The sequence below is a fragment of the Ctenocephalides felis genome, unplaced genomic scaffold (assembly GCF_003426905.1).
Source record: "Ctenocephalides felis isolate EL2017-DRISC unplaced genomic scaffold, ASM342690v1 CF-g0.4_SCAFFOLD_01886, whole genome shotgun sequence".
NCBI lineage: Eukaryota > Metazoa > Arthropoda > Insecta > Siphonaptera > Pulicidae > Ctenocephalides > Ctenocephalides felis.
Window position 1 is genome coordinate 18,837,653 of NW_020538040.1, and position 23,426 is coordinate 18,861,078.

At 28.3% G+C, this 23,426-nt stretch overlaps 1 protein-coding gene across 2 annotated transcripts; it reads right to left on the reverse strand.

Annotated features, from left to right (window-relative positions):
- Positions 1 to 703: 703 nt before the first annotated feature.
- Positions 704 to 22,805, reverse strand: LOC113377858 (G-protein coupled receptor Mth2-like). Of its 2 annotated transcripts, XR_003367118.1 has the most exons (11): positions 22,270 to 22,805; positions 19,785 to 19,869; positions 17,522 to 17,812; positions 17,047 to 17,224; positions 14,927 to 15,112; positions 14,745 to 14,823; positions 6,228 to 6,409; positions 5,889 to 6,066; positions 4,239 to 4,424; positions 3,737 to 3,945; positions 1,959 to 2,084 (listed from the first exon to the last, which is right to left on the reverse strand). XR_003367118.1 is itself a non-coding variant. In XM_026618296.1 (10 exons), exons 1-10 carry the CDS (start codon positions 22,461 to 22,463, stop codon positions 1,925 to 1,927), a joined length of 1,719 nt encoding a protein of 572 aa, XP_026474081.1. In that variant the 5' UTR covers positions 22,464 to 22,805; the 3' UTR covers positions 704 to 1,924. The 2 variants fall into 2 exon arrangements, 1 of the variants encoding a protein (XP_026474081.1); XM_026618296.1 differs by lacking the exon at positions 3,737 to 3,945 and having other exon boundaries at positions 704 to 2,084.
- Between the last annotated feature and the right edge of the window lie 621 nt (positions 22,806 to 23,426).

Genomic DNA, 23,426 nt, shown 5'->3' on the forward strand with positions numbered 1-23,426 from the left:
TGAAACATTCAAATCGGAGGCTCCGTTCTTTCTAAAACTGTCTGAAAATATAATTCAAATTCAATAGTTTATCAAATAATTTTGAGTAGCGCTTTTATTATAAAAATAAGCAACATCAATATCTAAAATCATAATTATAGACACATTGATTTGCTAAATTTGTGGAACACAATTATTAATTAATTCTATCTGCATTATAAGACTGCAAATATATAATACTATATATAATTATAAAATACTATGATCATATATGCAATATACTTAAGTACATTTTAGGTGCTATGATTAGAAGAAATAATTCAAAATAGTGTTATTAATTTTGATCACAAATTACATTTTTATTCTATGACTTATATTACCTAATTAATATTATATATTTATATAAAAATGCTAAATATGAATATGATATGAAAGGCAGTATCGAATATGCATATTGATGAATAATTTTATATGAAGTCAAAAATTATAATCGTTGTAGATATTAAAATTTAAATAAGTTTAGATAGTCATGAAGACCTAAGTCATAAATGGCGTATTTTATGAAATATATAAAATAATGATTAATGAAATGCTCTGCTAACTCTAGTACTAATATAATGTAATATAATAATTTTCATATGGCCAATAATTTTATATTGATTTTTTATTTGATTAACATTTAAGTACTATAGAAGTATTTGTATAATATATATCATCTTTATAGTAACTAATGAATAACGAGTTCTTTGAAATGTGATAACAAAGAAACCGTGTAATTTCATTTGTTAAAACGATAGTAAAGATTGAATGAATAAAAACAATAAAATTTAAAATACGAGATATACAAAAGTAATTTTTTATACTGTGAGTGGCCAACCAGTAGATACTAAACGGAGTAAATGATGAGTTGTAATATAAAGTTACATGGGCCCATAGAGGGTTGATGTATATACCTCCCAAATCCACAAAAAATTCTTTGCATTACTGAGAATGATGAAAGCTGGTGAGTAAAATTGATTTAAAATTAATTGATACCAGGTGATAATCATATTATATCGCAATTTTGCAATATAAAAGGGTAACACCGCTACAAATTTTTCATTAATTTCAATACTCGCCAATTATGCAAAAATCTATATTTATAAAATATCCTACGTAATTCCTAAGTGTTTCATATTTCTCTAGGTGTAAGCATTGTACAATGTTTAAGTGTTTTTTTTCTACATCCAAAATTGCGCATCAAATTCTACGTGCCTTGCGATAAATCGTCATTATTGAATAATTTTCTATTGTAATTAATCCTACAATGATGTTACCCTTTAATAAAATAAATTTTACTTTTCATTCATTAAGTTAATATTATTAAAATTTGTTTAAAATCCACTTCTTCCCACCTACAAATTCTGCAGTCACAAATTTAACCAGTTAACTGTGATTGACGAGTATACTCGTCATGAAGAAATGGCAGAATTTTGTGTTTTGACGAGTATACTCATCATGCGCATAAATCAGTTACCATTGTATATTTGAATTGTAATTTTTGAGAAAAACAGAACATATTTTTAAGTTTCTAGATGTGTAGAATATTTTGAAGTTGACCACCATAATTTACGTAATATTGTTTTTTTATATACAGTAATATTAACACATTCACTACTAACCTTGTGCCGCTTATACTTTGCTAACATTTCTGAACATGTTAGCTGGAAAAAAAATCAGAACATGATAAACGGAACTATTGAACTGTTTGAAAAAATACAGCACAAAATTTTGGTACAAACGTTTTATTTTACTAAAAAAAACTCTACTCTTAGTGCAAGGAAGACGAACGCATCTACTGCGTTCGGCGTCTGGCTATTGACGCGTGTGAATGTGTTAAATAATAAAAATTAAGTGTAGATACACGAATAATATTGTTTGGTTACTGGAAGTGTTATATTTAAATTTAATTAAGTAAAGCTTTCTCAAGTTTACTATCGTTATCAATCTTATTTATACCAGTTTTACCATTGACGTTCGTCATTTGAGTTACATTGGAACTTGATATGATACTCTTGGTGGTGGCAGCGTGTGGTGGAATTGCCTTACCGCGCAGTGTATAGTACCTGGTAAAAAACGAATGATTGATTTTATTATTTCAATAAAAATTGTGTATTCCATTTTACTGTGAAAGTGTTCAAAACATGCATATTAAGGTGCGTACCAACATTCCCCTAACCAAAACAATGTGTTTGTGTTAGTTTATGGCATTTAGTTGATGCTTGAAAATCAGGCAATTTCACACGTGGTACGGGCACATGCATCAGAACCTAATTCCTACTTTTTGTTCGTATTATACGATCCCTATCGTTTTAGAGATACAATTTAAAATATATAAACGGTGTAAAAAATCAGTGCACTTTTTGTGCATTTAGTATAATTTTTAATTGCCAATTTTATTTTAATATGAAGAGATGGTAATCAGAGTAGACCATCCCACAAATTGAAGCAATCTGAGATTCGGTGAGGATATGATGAGTTTTTTACCAAATAATGTTACCAATCACAATATCTGCTATTAATTGACATCAAAAATCTCCTGTGACACTATAATTGTTTCAAACCCAGAGTGGACTATTGGCGCTTCTATTTCTTTTATAAAAATAAAAAAAAACAAGTAAAATAAAATAAAGATATTTGATGGTAAGTAGTTGTAAACTTATTGGAAATAATATAATAATATCTAAAAAATAGAAAATGCTTCGACACAGTTTACATGGCGTTCAAGTATATTTGGAATAGTCGACTCTGTTCACCTCATATATTTCCTTGTTATTGGGGACTATTATGATGTTCAACATATTGCGCTATATTTGAACCGGATAATAATCACAGATAAAACAAGTATTTAAAATATGCAGATATTACAAGAACCACAATATTTACTCAAATTATGAAAAACCAAAAAGAATTTAATCCACACCATTGCCCAAACCTAAAGTTATCGACTGATTATATATATATTATATATGTTAATGACTATTATTATATACCCACACAAAGGTTCTGCATTTTTTTCACATATATGTTATTAACATTCTAGAAATCTACAAAACTGTAATAAACTACTACCACACGTTATGATACATTTAGTAATACTTCTAAACATGGAAGTGGTGAAAGTGTCGAATCTACACAACTTTTAGAAGTTGTGTAAATAAAATAGAAAATATTAGCTAGTTCGAAAAGTAATTTTTTTGAAATAAAGATTATACTGGTATTTTTGCATCAAATTTGCATGTTCAATCGATTGGACATCATTGGGTAGTACCAGAACGATAAACAACATTTTTGTCATAACTTTTTTACTATCATAAAGAAGAGTCAGTACTTAAGTGTAAAACTGGTTTGCAAAATTTTGATTTGACAATTTTGTTGTACCACAAATATTAGTTACAGAAAATTAGTCAATAAAAATACCACCAATTGAACTGATGATCAACCGTTCATTAAATTAATTCATGACTGAATTAAAATAAATAAATTAAATGATACAAAAAGGTAAAAAAATATTTTGCTTTTTTATGTTTTCATTAGTACGAAACAATGTATAATGCAAGAGAAATAAGATTAGGTCGGAGCAAAAGAGGACGACACTTGAAGAAAAATTAATATTATAGATATAAAATTAGTGTGCTAAGATTGCCGAAGCCAAATAAACCAAGACGATCTAAAGAACCACATCCAACCATATTTATCAAAGAAAACGTTCAAAAACCTTTCATTAAGTTAAATAACAAATATCTTGTCGATATTTCTTATAATATCACAGCCTTTAATCTTCGATGCAAAATCTCGCATTTTTATTAATTTGAGGATAAAAAGAACACTCATATTGAAGTGGCATCTGTTGTTATAATTTTTTCCGTTGGACAGCAAGCCATTAATATTGGATTCATAATTTTGCTCGGATGTTTAGGTAAGAATCTAAAATAATTTTGTTTAATTATTAATTTGAGTTCTGATTCAGTGTCTCTTCAATAATTAGCATCTGTTAATTGAGAAATAGATTAATAAAATTGAATTCAAACTGAGTAATAGATTAAAAAAACTTTTACCAACAACGATTGTGTGACTTGCAAAGTTATCTAAAATGTTTTACACTTACAATCTCATTTTAAAAATTAAAACAATACATGTAAAATATTTAAAATTCAAAAGTGAAAAGAAGTAAATTGTGTATACATCCAAACTTAATACAATTTTAGTATAATTCTTACCTTCTGATAAGTAGCTTTTTAATTTTTGGTTTGAAAACAAAAATTAGGAAAATCAACAACCCTTGGATAGAGTTGAATACATCAGTAGCAATCCAAAGCCATTTTGATCCACCAACAGCCCAACTCAGGATTTCCATCGACCAATTTACTCCCATCACCAGGAATAATTTGACGTACAGCCAGAATCTAATATTTTGAGAAAAAGAAAATAAAATCATATCTCGACATTATTTATTTTATTGTAGGGGAGACTGGGTACGGTTGTGCCAGAGACAGTCGTCATAACATCTAAACTATACTGATTTTCAGATAGAGTCCAAAAAGATAAGGATGAAGTCTGATTGTTCGAACAAGTTTCCATTTTTGCTTTTAGTTAGTCCCTATATGAACATAGTAGACCGCAAAGCTTTGAAAGAGTCAAAACTTAGTTTTCATTTTACATTTGGTGTTTTTAACCTATTTTTATGCCTAGAGGTTGTCCCTGGAGGTGTCAACGGTTATGGCACTTGCCTTTTCCGTTGTATTTAAAGTGTATTGTATTTAAAGACAGTATTTCAGTATTTCCAAGTAGAAATGTTCAAATTACCATTTAGTTTACTTTTCTCCCAGCTAACTGGTAAATTAACAAAATTATGGCTGATCAAAAAAGTGGCACAATCGTGTCCTGTCTCCCCTTAGAAATATAGAAATATAAAATATTTTTAGAATAAACCAATGGTTAAGAATGTCAGTATTGATTCAGAAATGAACTATACGGAATTTCAAATTCAGTTTATTAAAAAAAATACTATTTTATTAGGTAAGAGATACGAATCATCAATTTCGCAAGGTGTGAAAAGAATGAACGACGTGTAAATATGTCACAACCTTGGCTTAAAACACACGGAACAACAAAGTTTATGGAACTCTTATGTTAAGATTGCTTAATTCAATTATGAAAAAAAATCATTTGATTTATTAATCATGTTGTCTCTTTGTAAATGCGATGTATGTGTGAAACTTAAATCTCCATAACAAATCATAAAATAATAATTGAGTGCAAATAAGTTTATGATATGCAGACTTAAATAGAATGCGATTTACAAAAATAAAGGACAACATTGCGATTTGGATTTTATATTTTTTTAGTTGTTGATTATTAACCAAATCAATGAAAAAGTAGAGAGCAAACTACTTAAAACAAACTCTGTTTAAAAATATACAATAGCATATAATGTTTTTTTTTAAATTATTTTTAACAACAATCAAAACTACGTGTTCTATGAGCTGCTTTCTATAGTACATCCTAACCTAGTATTTAGGGGGTTAAGATCGTTAGCAATATCATCACCAACTTTTTTTGGAGACAGGCCCAATGAACCAATTTTAGGAGCCAAGGATGATGCAGGACCAACATCTCCTCCGATACATCTAAAGTACACGATTTTTACTTCCGGCAGGCTTACTTTAAGCCTGCCTTGATTATAGATATATGTACAAAATGATTCTCTCACCCTTCATCCCATTACCACTATTCTCCCTGCCCTTATTTTTTATTTTATGTATTTTCCTTTCCGACGACGATATAGTAACAAATAGATAGAATTTTCACAAATAACATAATTATAAATAAATACTAAAAATATTTTATCATCCAAAAATTGTTTATACCTTTGTGTGTCATCTTCAACCTTACTATTACTTGTATGCCTGGTGCTTCCTTCTTGCCTAAGAACTTTAGTTTCGCGTTTGATGGAAAAGATTTTGAAGGCAGTCGCAGCAAAGAGGCAAACGTTGGCTACTATGAGGATCAGCATGGGGAAATAGAAGTATGGGAACATGGCAGCATCTGGAAATGGAAAGATAGTTGATATTGAAATTATTCAACATATTTTAATAAATGAGTAAAAATAAAAATAGATCAAATTATTAAGCAGATGAACACAAAAAAATCTGTTGCACTATTATCATAAGTGACATATCTTTGACTATGATATTATACTCTATTACCTCGTAACCAGCATCTATGATCTCCAAATCCTGGACTGTACTGATCAGGAATACTTGGATGAAACTGCATTGCTGATGTTATTGACACTATAATTAATGTTCCAATCCAGGCGTAGCAGAGGTAGCACAAAAACTTCTTACGTTCAGCTTCGCGCACTCCTCCTCGGAAACCACCTTTTCCACTAAAACAGAAATAAAAATAATAATTACTCAAATAACCATTCATTTTTATTGCATTTATGCATATGACAAGACACTGTTTTATATTTTTACATGTGAATGTACTGATCTAAAATATGTAATGATGAAGTATCATACCCAAGGGTAGACTTATGAACAATTCCACCATTATGTTATATTAAAAAATTGAATTAAATAAATTACTTAAATATTTAAAATGTTAGTATTTTTATAAAATGAATAGCTAGTGGTAATATAATAATTTACAATCTAAACTCTTCATCCATAGATTATACTATAAGTAATTTCCTTGTTTTCCGAAAGATAATTTATTTTTTTACTCAACATTACTTGTTTTGGAAACCGATATAGCAAGGCTCATTTGTAGAAATTAGTCTGATCGATTATACATCTGTTGGTTGGAAATTTTTTAAATATAAGAAGCAATAAAAGTATTTTCTTCATATTCTCCTTTTGCTTAGAAGTGAATTTGCCTGAATCCAGTCAAGGCATAACGGATGTGTTTAAAAATGTGTTATGTTTCAAAAATATTCTAATATATAGGGCTTAAAGATCCGCGGGTAAATAGGTTCACCATCATTATATAAAAAACAAGCAAAATATAGATTTTTCTAGAGATACTATTTTAAAGTACAAGGCAAAAGATGTGTAACCGGCCATCACCTTAATTCTTGCGGCGTCGCTATCAGGATATAAAGGTAAATGTATCAATATTCATACTACAAGTTTTTTTTTCGTTGATTTTTTAGGTTTGAGTTTTCTTGTTTAGTTTATGATCCCTATTTATAATTTTCAAGTTTGCGTTAATTGTTTTGAGAGATGTGTTGTTATTTCTAAATTAGATTCAGTTGTTAGATTAAATTAGAAAAAGTTCTTTTATATAACTTTCATAAAAGCTTACATATGGGTGAAGTAAAAAGAACCAACTAAACCTTTACACTCGCAATAACAAAAAGTAAATTTACTTAAAAAAAGGCAATTTTTCAAAAGATAAATTAAATTAATAGTTATTCAACTTTTGCTGATGTATATATTTTTTGATATACCAGATCAAGGTTATATACAATAAAATCTCTGAAAAAAATCACAAAATTCACATTTAATATTGAGTAAATAATGTAGCTATTATTTTGTAAAATCCCTTTGTAAAAATTGTAAAATGACGGTGCATCTGTTTGCCCCCTGGCTGTCTCTTCTTACCCCGCCCATGGGAAGTTAACTGGGAATTTTACTGAACATAGTTCCATAATTGATTGTTTTCTATGTTATTTTGTAGTTATGAAATTTATTTAGTTTAGACAGCATAATTACTTAAAGTCAAATTGGACCTTTGTGACCCTACCTTAAAAATAGTGCAATAATATGTAATACAAAACATTAAAAGATAGTTCAACTACTAAATTTATCTTAAAGCAAGTTATTGAAATAAAAATAAAATAATTTATTTTAGAATTATTATAGGTCTAATTAAAAATAATGTAATATTTAAAAAAAAATCTAAATTTTGAAATAAATTTACAATAATCACAAAATTCTTTTATAATTTTTGCATATTTTTTGGATTTCAATTATAAATCAATTTATAGGTTTATTAATATTATTCATCAAACGGAAAGATCCAGCGATTTGCCTTGAGGCATAATGTTGTAAACAACTAGTATACAAAGAAGTCGTTAAAATATTTAAGCAAATACTGTATTAATTACGATGTAGAATAACGGAAATGCTAACAAACATAGAATTTAGCAAAATTTAGAATACGAGTAGGGCAGACTGGGTACGGTAGTGACAGTCGTCATAATATCTAAACTAAATTGATTTTGAGATGGAGTCCAGAGAAAGAAAGATGAAGATCTTTTACCTTCATATTCTGATAGCGACGTCGGAGGAATTAAGGGGTAGGCTGATGACATATTTTTTGCCTCTGAAATATCTCTGAAAAAATCTATATTTTGCTCGTTTTTGATATAATGGTGGTGGCCCTATTTACCCGCGGATCTTTAAGCCCTATATAGTGGAATATTTTTGAAATATAACATTAACCTATTTTGAAGCCTATCACAACAGTCCCTCTGGATATGGATGGTTGTGACACTCGCCCTTTTCTGGCATAATTTGATTTTTACGAAGACGAATGTTCAAATTACCATTCATTTTATTTTTAACTCCCAATAGCTGTTGCAACTGTCCTTCAAATGTAGACGGTAACTAACTGGTAAATAAACAAAATTATGGCTAATCAAAAAAAAGTGGCACAACCGTACCCAGACTCTCCTAATTATTGAATAAATAAAAACGTGTTTCAAAATTAATAAAAGAATAAAAACGGTAAGTATATAAAGCAAATTATGATACGTTTATTATTGTTTAATGCAAATATTTACTCCGCATAATTTAAATTAATCATAATCTGAATTATCATCACATTTCATTATAAAAAAGACGCACGCAGCAAAGTTGATGATATGCCACATACACAAGATTAAAATTTGCGTGAGTAAATTATATTATATGAATGGCCGAGAGATAATAATGTAATGAAATTGGATTCAGATGCATTTCATAGAATTTCCAACGAAGCAAATATTGTCATTCTATTAGTCAATGGGAAACAAACAAATATACAGTACAGGCCAAAAGTTTCCGGACACATGAAAAATCTCATTTTCTGAGTTTTTAGCTATATTTTTCATATAAAAATAATTTTATTCAAGTTAGTTTTGTACATTCTACGTAGTATTAATATTTAGTGACTGATTTGTAACCAATTTGTGAGAAATGACGGACTAATTAGTAATGAAAATGTTAAAATGTCACAGTCGATTTTCCTGAATATGACCACCCTTTGCTTTGATCGCTGCAGCGCATATTTTTGGTAATCTTTTGACAAGTTTTTGCAATGTTTGCGCAGGTATGTTCTTCCAGGACTCGTTAAGGCAATTCCACAGGGCAGCAAGGCTGGTTGGATGCAAATCCTTCACGCGGCATTTAAGCTCGTCCCACAACAGCTCTATTGGATTAAGATCCGGCGATTGTGCAGGCCACTCAAAAAACCACTTCTGCGAGCAGTAAATAAACAAAAGAGATTGCAATTTGCCAAAACCCACTTAAATTGGACCATCAATCAATCGAAATCAGTTTTATGGACGGATGAGTCAAAATTCGAACTTTTCGGAAGTCATCGACGTAGGAAGGGTAATGAAAGACTCAATTCTAAGTGTATTTCGACAAAGGTGCAGCACGGTGGTGGTTCAGTGATGGCTTGGGGTTGTTTTGGATTCAATGGAGTCGGATCGCTTGTCAAAATACATGGAACTTTAAAGAAAGAACAGTATCATAGCATACTTGAGCGCCACGCCATTCCATCTGGTTTCAATTTAATTGGTCCAAAATTTATTTTTCAACAAGATAATGACCCTAAACACACTTCCCGACTCTGTGCCAATTATTTGGAGCGAAAACAAGAGCGAAAACAAGATGAAAAATACTTCAAATAATGGATCTTAATCCAATAGAACTGTAGTGCATTTGTCTGACTGATTTGCTTCCAAGCAGCCTCTCTGCCCTGTGGAATTGCCTTAACGAGTCCTGGAAGAACATACCTGCGCAAACATTGCAAAAACTCGTCAAAAGATTACCAAAAATATGCGCTGCAGTGATCAAAACAAAGGGTGGTCATATTCAGGAAAATCGACTGCAGTGACATTTTAACATTTTCATTACTAATTAGTCCGTCATTTCTCACAAATTGGTTACAAATCAGTCACTAAATATTAATACTACGTAGAATGTACAAAACCAACTTGAATAAAATTATTTTTATATGAAAAATATAGCTAAAAACTCAGAAAATGAGATTTTTTCAAGTGTCCGGAAACTTTTGGCCTGTACTGTATATCATAACATATTAAATTTCAAACAATAAATTGCGCTTACACATATGTTCTACAAACTATTCGTCACATACAATGACTTGGTTTTACTAATTACGTATCAGGTCCTTAAAAACAAAAAATTTAAAGCTTAATTTTAAGATTCAAAAAAGCTTACACTTGGATGGGGTAAAATACACCAACTAATGCTTTACTCTGGCAAAGGTGTAATCAAGACAAAATTTTAAATAAAGAAGTAAATTAAGTTTAAGAACGCATTTACAAAAAATGAATTAAATAAATAGGTTATTCCAACTCTGCTCATGAATATTTCTGAGGAATTATCAGATCCAGGTTATATACAGTGTTATCTCTGTAAAAAATATACCCATGAAATTTATATTTTGCACTGGTTGGATAATGTAACTATTATTTCGTGAAATCCCTTTAAAATTAAAATAAGACATTGAACTTGTTTGCCCCCTGGCTGTCTCATTTTACCCCGCCTATGGGGTAAAAATGATGACACATTTTTGAAAAACAGCAAATAACACATTTCTACAATGATGAATTTCTGTGAGTTTTGCTGAACATAGTCAGATAGTTTTTTGCTTGATTCACGCTATTTATTGTGATATAATCATATTATTTTTCACAATATAATTGGTCATAGTAAAATTGGATTTTTGTGCCCTACCCTATCTAAAAAAATAGTAAAATTTTTAGTTTTTTTTGAAAAATTTTGATTCTTTTTTTATATTCATGTAACACGTGATATCTTACCAGGCCTCTCCTTGCCCTTATCATAATTTGTGATTTTTAGCCTTTACAGCTTTTTTTATTTTTTTAAACCTAATAATATATTTATTAAAAAAATATAATGTACTCTTCACCTTAGAGATCTTACGTTATATTAATTAAATGATTTAAGTTTAATTAGATTTTATAATGAATAGCCAAATGACAAATATTGTATTTAATTGTGCATTTTTCTTATAATTTTTTACATCAAAATCAAACAACATACTTGACACTAAGCGAATAAATAAAATAAAAAATTACTTATAAGAAGACTGAATAAAAGCACAAAATAATAATTATTATTAAAGACCATGACTTGCATATAAATGAATGAATGAATCGAGATTTTACGTTAATTTTATTCACAAACTACTGATGAGCAAACAAAGTATCATAAATTATAAAACACAAAGTTTGCTTGTATTTTTTGTACAAAAACATCCAGAACTCAGAAAATTTCATGAGACTAATCAGCACGTCTCCTTATCAATAGAAATCGAATTTATTTTAAATCATTCAAATCGGTTGATCCGTAATCCTCCGAAATCGTGGTCAAAAAATTGTATCCGTACATACATACGCACTCTCTCTTTCTCTCTCACACAAACAGATACACCAATTTTTTCTAAGATATGCCAAAATGTTGAGGAGGTCTTGAAACGTGAAGATATGCAAAAATTTTCTTTTTTGACTCTCTCTCTCTCATACACACAGATACACCAATTTTTTCTAAGATATGCCAAAATGTTCAGGAGGTCTTGAAACGTGAAGATATGCAAAAATGCTGTTTTTATTTTTTACCCTGCGGAAAGTTATTAACTAGCATTTTTTCAAACAATTTTTATTGAAAAATAGGCTGTAGTAAATCAAATAAAATTAACCGTATATTCACAATGTACAATCAATTTTTTTAATTGTGTCAATTTCAAACAGCAATAAGTACATGTATCTTAATTCCATTATATCATGTTATTATTCAATTAGTTAATGCGTATTTTTGAATTAACAAGAAATTTCATGAAAACGGTTACGTGTCAGAAATCCCAAACGCACAGTTAGGAAATATAATACATTCGTTATATACATATATAAATGTTAAATTTGCATGTGTGGATAGATATGTGATGGTCAAAGTAAACCACACCTCGTTTGACTGGACAAAACATGTATTAATATACAAATGTTTATTTAGTGGAATATTTTATTGTATTTGTCTCGTCTATTCAAGCTAAAAGCGATGAGTTATTAATGGTAAAATGTCATATTTCAATTTTACATTCAATGTGCTTCGATTGTAATGAGTAAGATTAATGGAAGACATTATTTAAGGTTAATTTTATAGTAATTGAAAAGAATTAATGACTAATGTGAAAATGTGGTTTTGCATAGTAAATGGTATTTGCATAAGTTTATTAGCACTCATTACATTTATTAGTTAATTTACATGTCAGATGGAAACCGTTTGCAAATGCATTAATATTATACATTTATAATTATGCAATATATTCTCATGTCATGATGTTTGTCGCAATACTTCTCCGAAACGGTTTGACCGATTTTTATGAAATTTTATAAGTATGAGTGTGAATCGTCCAACATCGTTTTCTCATGAAAATTTAGGGCTTTTTAATTACGAATTATAAAAAATTATAAAAAAATATCCAAAAACTAAAGAAAATCTTAAGGGTGGCCTCTTGCTTACCACCTTGAAGTACAGGGTGCGCCATTTATATTTGGTTAATGGAAATGTTGAATAACTTGAACAATTTTCGATGAATTTTGATAAACTTTTTTTTATTATCAAATTCAAAGCCTGAAATTGTATTGGAATAACCTTTACAAAAAACCTTTACTGCATGCAATCGGTTAAAATCTATCAATGTTATTCAATTTTTCCATCGACCACCCTGTACTTCTAAGTGGTAAGTAAGAGAAAGCCACCCTTAACATTTCCTTTATAGTTTTTGGAATCATTTTTCATTTTATTTTTTTTTAATTCGTAATTAAAAAGCACATGAAGCCCTAAATTTCCACCTTCTTATTACAAACCCCTATTTCGTACAAATTATTTTGGCAATTGAATAATTTTTCATCCGGCGTGCAGTCAATTAATGTTTTTGACTTGATTTTAGTTCAGATTTTTTTTGAGTTGATGAAACAACTTAAATTATACTTGAAAAACTATTATTATTATCAAGGGTTGTCTAATGCTAACACTTTTTTCCAGTTTTGAATTTTCCAATCAATTCTCATTATTTTTAATGCTGAATTAAAAAATACACATATCTCTAAATTTTCATTTTACAATTCTAGGTGTTCAATTATTTTTTATATAGCTCGATTACTAATCATGATTAGTAATTGCAAGTATAGACTTTTTTGTGAACGTCTTTCATTGAAAATTGATCAAGATCTTTGTGAACTTATTGAAAAGCTTGAATTTATCCATTCTTTCCGATGAAACATTTTCAAAACAATTCTTAGATATTGACGATGAAAAGGTTACTGTCGATAAAGTTTGTTGCATCAAATTTTGAGATTATTATAGATTTGAGATCGATAACTTCACACAAAAATTTGATAATATACTGCTTGATATCGAGCTGAGCGAGGTTGTAAACGAGCCAGGAATTAGTATAGATATAGGAGGCATCTATTAATTACGTGGTCAATTTTTTAGGGATTTTTGGACCCTCCCTCCTCCTCGGTGATATGTCGTTATATTTTAAATTACCCCCATCCTCCCCCACCAAACATTACGTGTATTTTAGTTACGTAAAATTTTTCGAATTCACAAAAAAACGTAATATATTTTATTTTTTTTGAAAAGGCTTGGATTTTTTCAAACAAATCAGGTAATAAATACACGTAATATCTTACTAAACCCCTACCTCCCCCCCGTAATGTTTCGTAATTTTTTTCCAAACCCCCTCCCCTAAAGGCCTCACATGATTAATGGATGTTCCCATATAATTTTATACAAATAAAAATAAAATTATGTTAGTTATTAGTCATTAGTACACATTGTTGCCTGTGCACGATTATTAAAAAAAGATTTTCATTAGCAGTGTACTTGAACATCATAATATACTATAATTTATTTGCTAAATGACTAACAGTAACATCTCAATTGTAATTGAAAAAAAAATGACAAAAGCAAAGCCCTGAAAAGTAGATATTGTTATCTACGTATTAGCAAAAACTCATTTACCTTCAAGAATCTTTGTATTTCAAATATTGTTTTAATAACGTCATTCGAATAATATTTAAACAGATTAAATGAGCATACACATTTAGTTTTATACAAGTATTTCGCATTTAGCGTAGTTTCTATATGAAAATAGCCCTTCTGGATGAAAAAAATAATAAAGTAAAAATAAATAAAGATACTTATTTGAAGTATCAAAACATTTAACGACGACTAGTAAAGACAACTACAGGGTTGCCTCATTTTAACTAACTAACTAAATGTCTTCATAAAATAGACAATCTATATGCAATCTATATAGATAATCAATCTAGGTAATTCAAATAAAAAAGTCTTAATTTATAAGAAATATATTTGTAATTTGTAATAAATAGATCTAGGTAATTTATAGAAAAAGTCTTAATTTTTAATAAATATATTTGATAAGCAACTTACCTAAATGCCCACCAAATATCAAAACTCATGATGTTCAACCAGAAGTAGCTCAAAATGAAGGCAACATAGCAGATCATGCCTGAAATAGAATAGATATTGTCACTTAAAATATTTAAATAATAACTTTGATATTTATGATATTGTTCGAAGTTTATTTATATTGAATTATTACTTTTACCTACCATAAGATATGCATTCTGCATCGCCCATGCTCCTGGTGCTGATCTGAATGACCGCCAGGAAGGAATATGCAGTCGCCAATGCACCGACATAGTGCATCAGAGCTTTTCCATGGATTGTATGCAATTCAGGCAATATCAGATAGACCAAAAATGTCAGGATGAGAAATATTATACTTATAATCAAACCTGAAATAATAAAACATGTAGATAGAGTCATAAATTTTGCTTATTGAAACATTGTCTAAGCAACGATTTTTTCAAAAATTTTACTACTAATTTTCAATTTTGTATTTTTTAACACAGTTTTATGATTTCACTAGGCGATAAGTAAAGCAATAAATACCGATAAACTAATATGTACATGCAAATGAAAATTATGATTTGAATATGAGCTTGTTTGTACATATGAAGCAAAATTTTGCCTTTCAATGACGTTTCCTCGAAACCGCTGTACCAATTTTAACAGTTTAAATATCATTTCATAAAATATAATAACAACATGTTTGTATTGGATAGGTCCGGACATTTATTTGTAATTAACAATTAAATAAAAAAAATTGATATTTCAAAAAAAATCTGCTATCAATTTTTAAACATTCAGATACCGATTAAAAAGACACTACTCTCATAAAAAAGTAGTTAAAAAGTAGAAATACGCATGTATTAATATTATTGAAGATATGCATTAATTAAAAATCTAAGTAAATTATTGTTTTTATTCCACTTTCTTGTTTTTCTAGTATTATTTTATTATTCAGAAATTTAATTTATTTTTATTATTAATTTCATTTTTATTATTATTTGCTTTTATTTTATATTAAATCATCATTCTATGGATACCATTTTAATGTTAATTCTATCCTTTGTACTCTTATTTATTTAAATTCATGTTATTGTTTATTATTATTACTAGATGTTAAATTATTTAACAGTTGTAATAAATATGTTAATTAACAAAATAATAATAAAAAAAGTAAATTATACAGAGAATCTAAGTAGATTATATTAAGAGTCAAACTCGTAAATCAATTTTAAAAAAAATAATCAATGCAATTACCAAATGATATCTTACCAACAATGTTGATTCAGAATTTTTTGCAAAAACTTAGATTTTTTTTGCATTTTCCGACTTTTGACTCATCATATTTCTGTAAACCTTGATGAATTTTTAAAACTAAACCACTTGTAGGAGCATAATATTTTAGTATGTTCCTTAAAATCATGATTCCTATCGTCAGAATGTTTGATAAAAATTCCCCAAAAACTTTCTTTACCATTTAATTTAGAACAAAAAACCTGTCCAATCGTTACCAAAAACTAACCAGCGCGATTACCATCAAATCTTTTTCGAAGAGTGTTTGAATTTTTAAAATCGATTCAGAATTGCGGGTTAGAAAACTAATCAACACTTATCCAGTTACATGAAATGGCTTTTTCAAATCGGTACAGCCATTTTTAGGAAATAGACAAAATATCTGAAAATCCGCTCACATATACACACACATCCCCATGTACTTTTAACAAATATGGTTTCCTTCGATTCAGAATGACTTGAAACGTCGAGAAAACAAAATTAGCAAACCAGATTTTCTGACGAAAACATAAACATCTTCTCCGGGAAGTTAAAAATAATTAAAAAAAAAAATTAAATTAATAGTTATTCCAAATCTGATGATGAGTTCTTCTGAAGAAGTTTGCATATATGTAAGCTTTATGTAAAATGTGTCCATAATTTGAAACTTTTCTTTATCAAAATATTTACTTATTTTTTGGTAATATTGTAATATAATAATATAATAAACTTTTTATATGAATTTTAATTATTTAGATAACTAATAAATGTATTAAAAAAAATTAAATTAATAGCTATTCCAAATCTGACGATGAATTCTGCTGACCAAGTTTGAATACATTTCTAATCTTTACGAAAAATGTGTCCACAATTTACTTTTTTATCAAAATATTTACTTATTATTTGGTAATAATATTACAACTTTTTAAGACAATGTCAATTATTTATAATACTAATGAAATGTGGCAATGCAAAAATCAAATATTGCAAAAAATTATAAAATGATATGGTAAAAAGCAGCCTATTAATGTAAACCTTTTCATCTCACCGACTGGAAATATTTGGAAAATCACATCAGTTTCCAACTGCATGTCAATATTGACGCACATCAATGTCCCCCAAGTCCAACTAGTTTCATTCGAAAACTGCATGTAATCGACACAGTAAGATTTATGGTCAAAAAATTTCAGAGGTCCTACGTAATTTGGGACATAGAGAGAACCATTCTGTGAATAAACAAATTGGGGATAAGAAATTGAACAAACAAATTTTATTTGATAGTTGTATAATTAGTGATATAAAATATAAACAATCAAATCATATAGAATTTATTTTTCATAGCTATGTATGAAGGAATGCAAAAATGTGTATTTATTTCTGACAGGAACATTCCAATATTATGAATGGAATGACGTATTTCCAACTAGCTCTATAATTAGATTCTTTTCTACGTACTCTAATAAATTAAATATATAATACTTTATCCTCCTCCTTATTTCCGTATATTTAAAGATAAAACTTACAAGGTACAAATAGTTGATGTCACTCATATGTTGATCTGGTTCAAGCATGAATCTCGATCCATTATTGCAAGTATTTCCTGAAACAACAGCAAACCATCTTCTATCCCATTTATGGTGTCTTAGATCAGCATTTCTGTGATAATATATATCGGGCGCAAATTCTGGTAAGTCATTGGCAACCTCACAATTTTTACCAACTAATCCAGTACCAACTGGACAACATTTTCTTAGGCATTTGCGTAACTTGCACGTGCAACCTCGGAGATGAGGATAATCTGGAATCAGCGCCGCCTGGTAAAAAATCATCATCATCAGTTATTCATAAATAGAAAAAAAGAGTGTGCGTAAGGTTCACACGCGATTGAAGCAAAATTTATTTGCTACTGTACAAGATGGCATTTAAGTAAAAACAAATACATCATATAACAATTTTGAATAATGTTTATTAGTAACATGGTAACACTCGTGATGCACAAATTTATTATGGTAAACCATTATATACATTTATATAATGATAAATTATAAATTATATATTTATAATAGCATTAAAAATATGTATAATATTTAAAAACAATAATGTAATTAAAGTCATACTTCAAATATGACATGATCGGTTTGTCATTGTAATTAGCATTTAGAAATGAACCTTTATTAGAGAAATGAAGTAATTGCTGATTAATAAATTCAATAATATTCGTTGACACAGTGGCCTAAAGAAGTTTTACTTGAAAAATATTACTATTATAAAGATATTTTTTAAATTCGCAAACAAAAACTGGTTTGGCACAGAAGATGATTTGGTTTCAAAGCTTGATTCTACCAGAGGTGCACCATAAAGAAGATATATGTGATGAATGTTTCTTCGTCATTTCAAACAGAAGTTGTATTTTGTTGTTTGTAATAATTATATTTCCGGAAACGATGCGTCTAATTATGATGAAGATAACAAAAAATATACCAAAGCTAGGTTTATTATAGTAGCAAGAGTTGACAAAGATTTTTGTTTTATCTATTTTGTTTTATCGCATTTATTACACATAATGTAGATATTATTTGGTAAAACCTCTTTAAAATTAAAAATAAAATGGTAATTTATTTTGTATCCTGGCAATGTTTTTTACCTAGCTTATAGAGTACAAAGGACCAGGATTTTAGAAATATATTTTCTACAATGATGAATTAGTTGGGAATTTTACTAAACATAGTTTGATAGTTTTTACTAATAGTCAAATTGGCCCTTTGTGCCCCGCGCCCTTCCCTGTGGCTAATTATTTGAATGAATGTAGAAAATATTGTAAAATGGTTGTAAGGATGTAAGGTATTAAAAGTCTGAAAAAAAGACGAAAAAGCGAATTTTTACATAAAATATTAGCAATACAGGCCAATTCATGTTTAGAGCATTTTTCTAAATCCAGGACTTTCATTAAGAATATACTATAATTTTTAAATCAATAGAGGAATTACTAGCAAAATAGAAAGAAAATTATAAAATTGGAAAAAAGCACTTGATTGAGGAGAGCAAAAATGAGAACAGTAAATAAAAATTGAAAGTTGTGAAAATAGCATAGATCTTATACTATAGTAGTATAAGGTACTAATCGTAAGTGTTTTATTTTTTAATTTGTGGTCACAGTTTTATGATTCATTTAGGACAGGGATTTATTTTAATAAAAATTGCGTAAAATATTTTAAAATATCAGCTGTATACGTTGTGTAAATCCTCAACCACTGATAACATAAACTTTGCGCACTTAGAGCAATATATATAAAATGAATCCAATTGTATCCATTTATCACAAATGTCAACAACATATTAGTCATATCATTTTTACCATGATTATATATTTCTTTGAAAATATCACGTACGAGTTTAAGTTGCCTTTTTATATAAATCACAACTAATAAGCAAGTAATAATAAAGTAGATAGACAAAAGGGCTCTGTAGAAAATTACTGTAATACCAATGTATGAAAAATTATTATTAAAAGTCATCCCAAAATTGGTATTGGATTAGTAATGAAAGTAATTCTTAAATGGAAATTAAAACTTGATTTTATGTTGGTAAAATGATAATATTTAAAATATTATTTTATATCAAAGAAGCAAGTCAAAATGTTGCCTCATACTGGGTATTTAGCAAAATATTAAGACAGGATTTAGATATAAATGCTAATTAAAACTTTATAAAGACATTTTATTTTTAGAAAAACAATATTTAGAATAAAATTTTATATCAAAAAAATAATCCAAAATTTTGGCTTACCGTTGTATTAAGAAGAAGATCAATGCCTTCAATCATGGGCATAGTCTCGTTGTCAAATCCTTCTGGAAATGGAACCATGGGTGGCCTGAAAACAGAATTGTTGATTATTTATAATACCACTAATTATTTAACTTTTAACTAATTTTTTACACAATTTTACATAAATTATAAAATGTTATTTTAAAAATTAAAGAATGAAATTTCAAATTAAAGTTTAGAAATTAAAAAAAAAAACAATCAGTTTGGAACAAGTATAAAAAGTAACAAAATAAAATTTGTTAAAATTGATCGATTTGTTGATAATTTTCAGTTGATTCACAGTGTTATTGCATTTATTGCAACTTCATTTTTTACATTTTACCTATAGGTAAAGAACCATGAATTAGCTTAATGGACCGATTCTGCCGCATAACAAAATGTTATGGCAAGACTATGTTATGAAGAACTTTCCATACTAATTCGTCCTAAATATTACCAAAAGCTTATGCAGTCAAGCGTTTTTCTAAAAAAAAAACGATCTTAGATAACAGGGTCTTTCTGACCCAGCTTCATAACATACGAGTGACGTTGCAGTTTATGTGTAAAACGCCTGAATAAACAGCAAATACATGATATTATGACAGTATTCAGTATGTTTCAGTAGCATAATGGATGGACGTTGGAGCGTAACATGGCCTTGCCATAACATAATCGGCCCATAAATATAACTTAGAAATAAACGAGTAAAGATTTTGTTGACTACAATAGGAATACGTAATTCAACTTGCCAGATTTTCCGGCAGCGTATTTATTCCACAGATGTAGAAATGAAACGATTGTTTGCAGTATTAAATATATTTATAAAGGTAATTCTCATATGATATATACCTAAATAATAGCATAATTAAATAAAAAATTTTATGGAATTTGACTATGCAAAATTAGGTAAAAAGTTAGGATACGTAGGCTATTTCTCTAAAATTTAAATCATTTTTTTAATCATCTAAATAAATAAACCGCTGCTCCTAGACCTATAATATTTTAAGGGGTTTGTTTCTACTATCAAATCTACTGCCACACCAAGTTTCATCAAAATCCCAGAAGAGTTAACCTGAAGTTCTCCTTGTTAGTAAATTTGCAAATATTTGAATAAAATTTCGCAATTCGTAATAGAAACATTTAATTCATTTATGAATATACTCTTTACATAAAATACCATATTCTGTGAAATCAATTTAATTTTGGAAACTAGATCGATAGTCCAGCCATTTAAGCAGTAAGAATCTCGGAATTCGAGATACCCTGCTGTATGTCTGTAAATACTGTATATTGACACCGTAAAAGTTATCTCAAAACCTACATATGGTAGAGTGTACATACGTAAAAGTTGTCTCAAAACCTACATATGGTATGGTGTACGTATCATATGTAGGTTTTGAGACAACTTTTAGGGTGACAATATATAGTATTTACAAACTTACAGCTCAAATTCGAAGTGAACTTACTATAATGACTGGACTATGATTCAAGAAAACGTAATAATAATATTGCTAGTAATAGTAAATAGTAACCAGAGATTATCCTTGTTAGTGTAAATAATTTGTGATTCGAGATACATTACCATCTATAGATCAGTAACATAGTTGTACTTTTTGTTAACAAATTTTTGTTAAACTAAAAATACAACGTCTACAATATAAACATGCTGGATTAAAATATATGACTATAACTCCTAAAATCGCATTTAAATTTTTGTCAAAAGGAACTCAAAATGCAAATCTTTCTCTGATGTTATTTCCTGAAGACAAATTACGTCATATAGAAAATAAAAGAGCCACTTTATAGTAAAATAGTGACATTCATCTAAAATTTTAGTGAGTGGGAAAGCTCAAAATGTAATTACCATTCAATGAGGAACACAGTCGTATGTTATGAAGCTGAGTCAAAAAGACCCTGTTAACTAAGAGTGTTTTTTGACATTTGTGCGATTTCTAATTTCAATATTATTTATAATATTATTCTATAATAAAATGTATTTAACCTGAAAAGAGCGCTGTTCTAAAATAAATATATGATTTTGCTGCATATTTTATACTAACGAGGAAAACCTCATTTTTACTCTTCTGTGATTTTGATGAAACTTTGCATGGTGATAGAGTTGATAGTTAAATAAAACTGTTTAAAATTTTATAAGCATATGAGAACTGGTTTAATTATAAAAACTAATTAAAGTTACTCTTCTGGGATTTTGATGAAACTTTGCATGGTGATAGAGTTGATAGTTAAATCAAATGATTCAAAATTTTATAGGCCTATGATTTTGAAAAATGGGCCTATATCGTTTAAACTATTCGGTTTGACTATTAGCTATCGCCATGCAGAGTATTACCCAGAAGAGTAAACCAGAGGTTATCCTGGTCACAATAAAAAATGTAATGAAGCAATTTATTTACACCTTGTGGATAAATTTTTGGCAACGCTTGTATAACTAATATAATAAACTTACATGTACATGAACTGATATTTCTTTGGATAAACAATTCCGTCCAGGATAATGGCACCATCTTTTCCTTTTTGGCCATTTTCAATATTTGAGCTCTCGTACAATTCACAGGGCGCATCGACACCATCTGCCCAATTTGCATTTGTTAACAAGATTGTTAATAAAATAAACAAACACCAAACACTTTTTTCACACATGGTGACTGATTTTTAACAGAATCTTAAATGTTTTAAAAATTAATATTTATTATCACTGGTTTATGTCAACTTGAATTTATTTACATTTTTAGTAAATTATTATATATAAAAAACACTATAGTGGTTAATTATATGGTAACTTTTTTTAAGATATAATCACACCAGACTTTATTATATTCACTGTGCAATTTATATTTATTATTTTATATCTAATTAAATTAACTGCACTTAACTATTTTTTGAATCTTACTCTTTAAGTATTAGCTTGCTAGATTAATATCATATGGCACATTTATTTTAATAATCTTACTTTAGACTTACATGTTCCAAAATAATTTTATTTTAATTTATTATTCAATAACTCACTTTATCATCGTAAGAAAAACTATTAGTTTTTCTTAATTGAAATGTTTTTGTACTTCAATTACACCATTATCTGTTAAGAGTGTTTCTCCTAATCGCAATGATTAATATTTCTTATCAATATAAGATATTTTAAATTTTATCAATATCAATTCGTATTTTGTTTTTCAAGATCACTCATTATTTGATTTTTTGATTATTTGATCACTGTTAAACGTTCTTGACACCAAGTACTGCATCTGTAAAATATAAACAACGTTGTGAATTTTTAATAATAAACATAATTTTTAATAATGATAATAAACATTATATATATATATATATATACATTTACTGAAAAATATTTTTTGTTTAATATTTACACAACCTATTTGTAAAATATGAATTTACAAATTTATTTATTTAATTTTTTATTTAACGTTTAAAATTTATTTATTGAATGATTCATAAATAATGTCAAAACCAAATGTGTGAAATAACGTATTAAATTTTCGAATCAATTCGACTTCGAGCAGCAAATTTTCATAGATAAGTAATATTATCAATTATTGCAATTGGCCAACTGCATGGGCGTAACAAATTGATAAATCTATTTGTTGC

Bases quoted from the DNA above. Each gene is read 5' to 3' on its own strand.
- LOC113377858 (XM_026618296.1), bottom strand. From the start codon at position 22,463: ATGTGTGAAAAAAGTGTTTGGTGTTTGTTTATTTTATTAACAATCTTG. The intron at 6,067-6,227 runs GTAATAGAGTAT...TTCCATTTCCAG, and splicing joins TCATAGATGCTGGTTACGAG to ATGCTGCCATGTTCCCATAC. The intron at 2,085-4,238 runs GTAAGAATTATA...GTTTTTTACCAG, and splicing joins AAAAAGCTACTTATCAGAAG to GTACTATACACTGCGCGGTA.